Source organism: Limanda limanda, chromosome 5 (assembly GCF_963576545.1).
Source record: "Limanda limanda chromosome 5, fLimLim1.1, whole genome shotgun sequence".
NCBI classification, from domain to species: domain Eukaryota; kingdom Metazoa; phylum Chordata; class Actinopteri; order Pleuronectiformes; family Pleuronectidae; genus Limanda; species Limanda limanda.
The window spans coordinates 7,187,037-7,194,474 of NC_083640.1; the positions used below are offsets into that span (position 1 = coordinate 7,187,037).

The 7,438-nt window shown below is 42.2% G+C and overlaps 1 protein-coding gene across 1 annotated transcript; it reads right to left on the reverse strand.

Annotated features, from left to right (window-relative positions):
- Window positions 1–3,990: 3,990 nt before the first annotated feature.
- Window positions 3,991–6,777, reverse strand: ccdc92 (coiled-coil domain containing 92). The gene is made up of 3 exons (XM_061072402.1): window positions 6,642–6,777; window positions 6,006–6,047; window positions 3,991–4,799 (listed from the first exon to the last, which is right to left on the reverse strand). The coding sequence occupies exons 1-3, from the start codon at window positions 6,775–6,777 to the stop codon at window positions 3,991–3,993; spliced, it is 987 nt and encodes a 328-aa protein (XP_060928385.1).
- Window positions 6,778–7,438: the final 661 nt, after the last annotated feature.

Below are 7,438 nucleotides of genomic sequence, written 5' to 3' on the forward strand. Positions count from 1 at the left end.
AATGAGAACAATGGCAAACGTGTCTTTATTCTTAACAGACAACCTGTAACATGTACAACTAATCCTTGGTTTTGAGCTTCACAGCCTTATGATACATGAAATGTGCATATTCAACTGTCAGAGATGATTGTACTAAATGGATTCAGATCATAATATGCACATATTTTTCAATAATCAATCGTTGATGAATGTAATATTTTTAACATGACTATGTATACATACTTATAAAGATAGGATACAATGAGTATTTTCTTTTTGTCAAAACAATATTGTCTGAGTATTTACAGTCCTCTGCCAACAGGGGTCACTATCATTCAGATATTTCTGACTAAAACAAAATTAACTCTTATAACTTTACTGATAGTTTAACACCCAACCAATTTTTGATATTCACAGGAAGTGTATATCGTATCACGTGTCATTTTTACGAAAAGCATTTTGACTATCAATTTATAGATTTTACAAAATAAGTCACACATTTTTAGCTTCAAGTAGCTAATTTCTGGATATTTCAAAGAACTATAAAACACTTTCCTCAATAAGTTCAGAGAGAGACTGATATACCTGTGTTCAGGACCTCTCTGACTACCTACAAACTGAATATTAAACTTTTTTACTGTATAGATTAAGAGATTTTTCAAAGTAAAGTCCAAAATGTGTACAATCAAATCAGTTCCCCCTGGATATTTCAAAGTACTATAAAAACACTTTGCTCAATAAGTTCAGAGATAGACTGATATGCCTGTGTTCAGGACCTCTCTGAGTACCTACATACTCAATATTAAACATTTTTACTGTATAGATTAAGAGATTTTTCAAAGTAAAGTCCAACATTTTCACTGTGGAATAGATCATTTCAGGATACTTCAAAGTACTGTCAAAACACTTTGATCAATAAGTTCAGAGTGCAACTGATATGCCTGTGTTCAGGACCTCTCTGACTACCTACATACTGAATATCAAATATTTTTACTGTATAGATTAAGAGATTTTTCAAAGTAAGGTCCAACATTTTCACTGTGGAATATATCATTTCTGGCTATTTAAAAGTTCTATAAAAACACAAACTGCTTTGAAAACAAAAGGCTTGGTTAAAGCAGACCCATAAACTCCTCGCCTCTTGTGATGTCTCTGTTTCCACCGCTCCAAATCCACACGGTGTGTCTAAAGTTAATCAAACAGATTAAATCAAAATTAATAGTTCAGCTCCTGCACTGCTGAAGCACATTTCACTTGACTTATTTTATAAGAAAAAAAGTCAACAATCACAGGAGTTTCATGTAGAGTTTACATATCATAGCTTCAATTTTTTACCTTCTTTTTCCTCTTCATGGAGTCACTGTATTCCCTTAGAAGGGCATTCAGTGTGATCTTGTAGGTGTATACAAAATCGTACAGCCGTCTCTGTTGAAAACTGATCTTTTTGAGGTCCCACTGGCTTTTCTCCATTATCCCTTGTGTCTTATTGTCTTCGGTGTAATTCTGGAGTTCAACATGTACAGTAAGTTATAAAAATTGCATTCACCTTATTTGTAGGATTGAATAACGCAATGTTTTTCAATTTTACTAGCAGATATTTTGTGTTATAGTACCTGTGTGGGTTTACAGGCAGTTCTTTTGAACCTCTTAGTAAGCCTGTCATACACAGGACCCGTTCCGTGGCGTCCAAGGTCATCTTCCAAAAGATAATGCCATTTTAATTTGTTAACTGAATAATCTTTTAAAACAAACATGTATCAAAGCACATGCCATAGAATAGGACTAACCCAGGAGTAAGCCAGACCAAAGAGCAGCCTGAGGAAGGAAGTATCTCAGCACTGTTGGGATGAATGTTGGGCTGAAATAGATATTTGGATCCCCATCCTCCTCAAGCTCTGCCCTCTGAATTACTTCCTCAAAATTATGTTGGAACGGTGTTGGTCCCACATCATTCTAGAAAAAATAATAAGAAATTACAATTTTTTTCTTGAGTTGGATCTTGTAAACAAATGTAAACCGTCATTGCTTAAGGATTGTAATCAATTTGCATTTTGCAATAAATATGGATGTGAATAGTCAACTATTAATACATTTTTGCTATAAAACGGGTGGCAATTGAGACAATGATCACCTACCACAAAGTCTTGCTCCACAATGTTTGTGTCATCGATGCCACTTTGTCCTGCTTTCAACAACAACTTTCTGGGCGGTTTGGATGCGTTTACCATACATGCAGTATATGAGTGCAGTAGAATTTCTGTGTCGGCTGATTTGACCACAGAGATGCGAGTGTCGGCTGGCTTGACTGCAGTAGATATATCCTGCTTCTGGTCAGTTAACAGGAGAGCCCTTTGTGTGTTTCTTATATAGTTTATTGAGGAGACCAACCTTCTACAAACATTTTGTTATCAGGCAGTATCTCAGCATCTAAGCCATTTGTTTTCAGTTAAGGGGAACAAACCTACACTTTTAATGACATGTCACACAAAATAGCTGCATAGTGTTTGCATGGATACTGGTGATATGTCCTATTTTCAATGCAACTCTATCACACAGCTTTTACTGTTTGAGTGACACCGAGTGGCCAACTGGTTGAACTACACACACAGCTGTATAAACAGCTGAAATTCACTTTTTTACTGTCTTTTTAGGGACAAACTCTTCAGAGTCAGGATCTTTGGTCAACCATCGTCAAAACACTAAATGAGAAATACCTGGCAGAAGATTTCTGTTCATCTCTTCATTAGGATCAAGAGTTGTTCAGTCGCCATGTTGCAATTGCCCCAAACTTTAAGCTTCATGTTGTCTTCTCCTTAAAATTCGTATCACCATTATGCACAGAAAACAAGTAACCAAACCAAAAAAGCACTGCTTTATTGTATTGATTCATATACTTCAAGGACAAGTGGTGTTAATGTGAAAAGCAGATTATTGAGTGATTATAATTACCATCGAGTTGGTGGTGCAGCAACTACTGAGGTGCTTTTGTGTTCTCCATTAAACAATTGATTAAAAAAAAGAATTCAATACAAATGTACAGCCTTTATGAAGTACAGATTATTATGAATAATAATAATATATCACAAATTCCTACTACAGCAGTGTTTTCAAAAATGCCCTTGTATCACAAATAACATCAATGGATATTGTTTAAGCCCAAACTTAATTCTCACACTGGCCTTCATTGTCTCTCTCTGAAACACACACACACACTCACTTTCTCTCAATGTCATACACACACACACACACACACACACACACACACACACACACACACACACACACACACACACACACACACACACACACACACACACACACACACACACAAACAGACTCCCTGTTCATCTCGTGACATACTGCATCGAAACATGTTCGCTGCTGCTGTTTTTCACCAGTCAACAAATGCAGGGTGAAATTACAGCTCTTTCACCTTGACAACCAGCAGATTTCAATTGCACATTATGCAGCTTGTACCTACAGTAACATTATTATACTGATATCACAAGAAGATGTTGGAAGCATTTACGTTTCATCGTTTCAATTCTATTCCTACGCAGCTGCAGACATCTTGTTATATAGTTTGTTGATGCATCCAGACAGTTGCTGAGAAGATGTATAGGACAGAGATATGCTATAGCCATGACTACACTACACAGCTCATGTATGAACCGGTCAAGCAGGCACTGATGCAGATATTTGGCCGAGAGTTTGTTGTGTGCACCACATGGGAGTGAAAGCAAAAGAAAACAACCTGTGTGTAACACAAGATCTCAATGGGTTGTATTAAGAAACATTTGGCATGCTTTAAAGTAGTCCTTTTCTACTATATATTAAGAAAAACTCTTTATGGAGTACCATAAACAAAATCATCATCTTGTGATTTTCTTTTACATTGCAATGTAGTGTAAAAAGCAGGCTACACAGTGGGTCAGACTCATTCCTGCTATTGCAGTGTAGTGCATGTACAGTAGATGTGTGTATGTTAATGTGCATTTTAGCGTTGCAGTTTCAAACTGTCCTGTCGGCTCCTGAACGCTTCCGCACAACCTTCTCGTCATTGACCTGGTCCACGGCCAGTGTCTCCAGCTCTGCCTGTGGCGGGGCCAGGGGGGGGGTGCCATGTGGGATGCGGTGCGCCACGCCCACGTGAGCCCTGTACTGGCGGTCTCGAGCGGGGCTGTGGCGAGGGCTGGCCATGGCACCCAGGGGAGGGATGGGAGAGCGCTCAGATGCAATGGGAGGGATGACAGCAGGCCGTTCACGCACAACCTGAGGTTCTGGAGACTCTCTGCCGGCCTGGAGGAAGGGAGTGGGGTCAGGCATGGCGTCAACCGTCTCCCGCAAAATTAGCCGCCTGCCATCCTGGCCGAGCTTGTACACCTCTGTCAACTCTGGGTGAAGAGGCTGCGAGAGGCTCTTCTTCATACGGCGACGTGGGGTTTCAGGCTGTCTGTCCTTGGACGGAGGCGGCGTGGGCTTGTATGATGTGACCGGACTGACATTGGGGCTGGCCTCTGAGGAGCTGCCGGCCAACAGCTTCTTCTTAGTGGCGTGAAGTTGTGAGGTGAGGTAAGCGATGGTGCTCGCTCTCTGCTCGAGCTCCCCGGACAAGATGGCCAGCTTGTGGCTCTTCATCTTAAGCTCCTCCAAATACTTCTTCTCCCTCTCCTTGATGGTGTTTTCCAGGACGGAGATCATGGCGTTCTTCTGCTCCAGATCCCTGAGCAGCTCCGTGTTCTCCTCCTCCTTCTTCTTGAGCTCAACTTCGAGCTCCTCACACCTCCTTTGCAGCTCCTTGCAACGGACTTCGCTGCTGTCTGCACACACAGGAAAGGGCGATCAAAGAGCAGCTCTTGTATGTGTATGCACAGATGAATACTTGGAGTAAACACATAAATGAGTGCACATCAGAAATACACACCCAGAGACACACATTCTCCTCAGACTGAGCTAACCACAGCTGCATTAAGTGCAGACACTGAGAAAGTCAGCCGACACGCATTATGATCCTATGGAGACTCATCTGCAGTGGACGGAGAACTCTCATATTACAGCTCTATGGACACAACGGCACTGCCCTGCTCTGACCTTCGTTACCGCTGCCCCCACCCTGCCCCACCCGGCTACAGCCATGTCTGCATATACGCAAAAATGTAATTCAATATGATGGGTGGTTTACATTCCCTAAACTTATTTCAAGCAGAGGGAGGGTTGCTTTACTCTGATTATTGTTTCCCCTTCATTTTTGAAAAGGAAGCTGCTCAATTTTTTACCCCAGCTGGAGCAGCTGAGCCCTGCAGCACTAAGTAGGTTGCAGGCTGTGCATTAGCGCAGTGACAGATAATCTCATTTCCTGCACTCCAATCTCTGAGATGCGCCACACTAACATGATAGTGCCTCGGACTGCAGGCCCTGGCAGCATCACTCAGATCTGGGCCACGTTAGAAAGCTCGTAAAATGCTGTGACTCCCGTTGAGGTGCAACATGCTTCCTCTTCACTTACACACATGAGCCTGCACATATACTGAACTGCATGTTAGGGGGGGGGGGGGGGGGGGGGGTGCTGAACTCTGCTGTGCTGTGCAGTACATTAAGCCAGCAAGGAGACAGTGGAGCCGGGTCTGAATCAGATCAGTGTTGTGACTCTATGTCATGGCCATGGTAACAACGGGGGAGGGGCAGTTGGCAATGAGTAGTGGGAGCATTAATGAAAGTGGGGGGGGGAGTCCCACAATGCACTGCTTCCTGGGTGGGACCTTGTTACCAGGAAACACACAGAGCCCTCTGCTCCCGGGCCGGGCCACTGACACAGAGCTTTGTTTCTACAGAAACACCCAGATTTATAAGTCGGTCTGTTGTAGAGTTTGCCGGCTGCTGCTGTGCACTTCCACAATATGAAGCACTTCCACTTGTGTAAAAGTAAAACTAAACTATCAGATTATTGTCGCTTACGGCACAAGGAATCAAATGTCACTGGTGAAAACGAATGTGTTTGTGTACTATACAGAATGATGTTTGCTTACCTGAGGGATCAGAGCTTCTCACAGTGAGCTCATATGTCAGGTCTGTGAAAAAAACAAACCGAGAGGGTTACTCACATGTCTGTGTCGTGAGAAGTTGCAACAGGACAGCTAACAAACAGCATGCTCCTAAGACAGCCTAACTAACGCTGATGCATGTTTGTGGAAAACATGTCCGGGATTTCCATATGGAGGAATGTTCGTTTAACAGGATTAGTGAGAGTTCCACATCAGCTTTGGTGACAGGTTAGCCAAGGATACAGAAAAGCAGGACTAATGCACAGAGTCTTTTCTGTCTTTAAACCGAGTGACCATCCTGCCTTCATTAGGGGCAGAGTATATATATACTACTCGAGGTGCAATCGATGCACATTTTTCCATGTTGCATCACTTCAGTGCAGGGCGTGCTCGCTAAGGCTTGAGTGCATTTCCCATAAGTCCTTTTTCCTTTCACTAAAAGGTTTAATAGTGGCACCACGGCACATCAGTTTTAATTTGGTACCAAACACAAGGGCCATTAATGGCATCTATTGTCTACGCTGTTGTTTTCAGATATCTCATGCAACGTTCTTAAATGTGCTGTTTTTTTTCCGCAGCAGCATGAAGAGAAGAATTGTGGGAACATGAGACGGTGCTCACCTGTGCACTGCTGCTGCAATCTGCGGATCTCTGCGTGCAGCCCCTTCAACGTGTTGGCATGGTCCTGCTGGAGGAACAGCAGGTTCTTCTGTGCGCTGTGCAGCTGATTTTCCAGGGTAACGTTTGCCGTTGCCATGGCTGATAACGTTCAGACACACACCAGGCTCGCAACCTCCAGAAAGAGATGTGCAGAAAACAAGGAGAGACGGAGAAAGGAGAGAGAGGGGGAAAAGACGATAAATAAAAGTATAAACAGATTTGGCAAAGAAGCTGTTAATTCTCACTCTCTCGACCATAAACATCAGAGGTTTGGGATGTGCGCCAACTCCAACTCCAAACTGGCAGTCACAGTTTGCTTTAGACACCATACTGAGCTATTGGATAATGCAAATATAATTAATCCACAATATAGGCTGCGAGCAGAGAGAGGCTAAGTGAATGTAAGTAGACAAGCTCTCTTTTTGCTTGCTGTGATTAGCAACCAATCACCGATTTAAGCCATTGCTTTAAAAAAAAAAACTGACATTTAAAAAGCAACACTAATCTAATATATGCTAATTTAATCTACGCTGTATTCTGTTATTTTACCAAGACATCAAATGGAATTACTCCTCAGCACAGACGGTAGTTTTATTTTTAACACTGGAATTAAAGCGGGAAAATAAGGTCTAAAATATGAAATATACTGTATCATGTACATATATTGTATCACAGCTTTTCTACACTTGGCATGTAGATAAACACAACACATGGCAGCTTAATCTGCTGGAAGATATTCCCTGTCTGTGTCCAAACCA

Bases quoted from the DNA above. Each gene is read 5' to 3' on its own strand.
- ccdc92 (XM_061072402.1), bottom strand. From the start codon at position 6,777: ATGGCAACGGCAAACGTTACCCTGGAAAATCAGCTGCACAGCGCACAG. The intron at 6,048-6,641 runs GTGAGCACCGTC...TTTTTTTCACAG, and splicing joins ATTGCAGCAGCAGTGCACAG to ACCTGACATATGAGCTCACT. The intron at 4,800-6,005 runs GTAAGCAAACAT...CTGTGTGTGCAG, and splicing joins GAGAAGCTCTGATCCCTCAG to ACAGCAGCGAAGTCCGTTGC.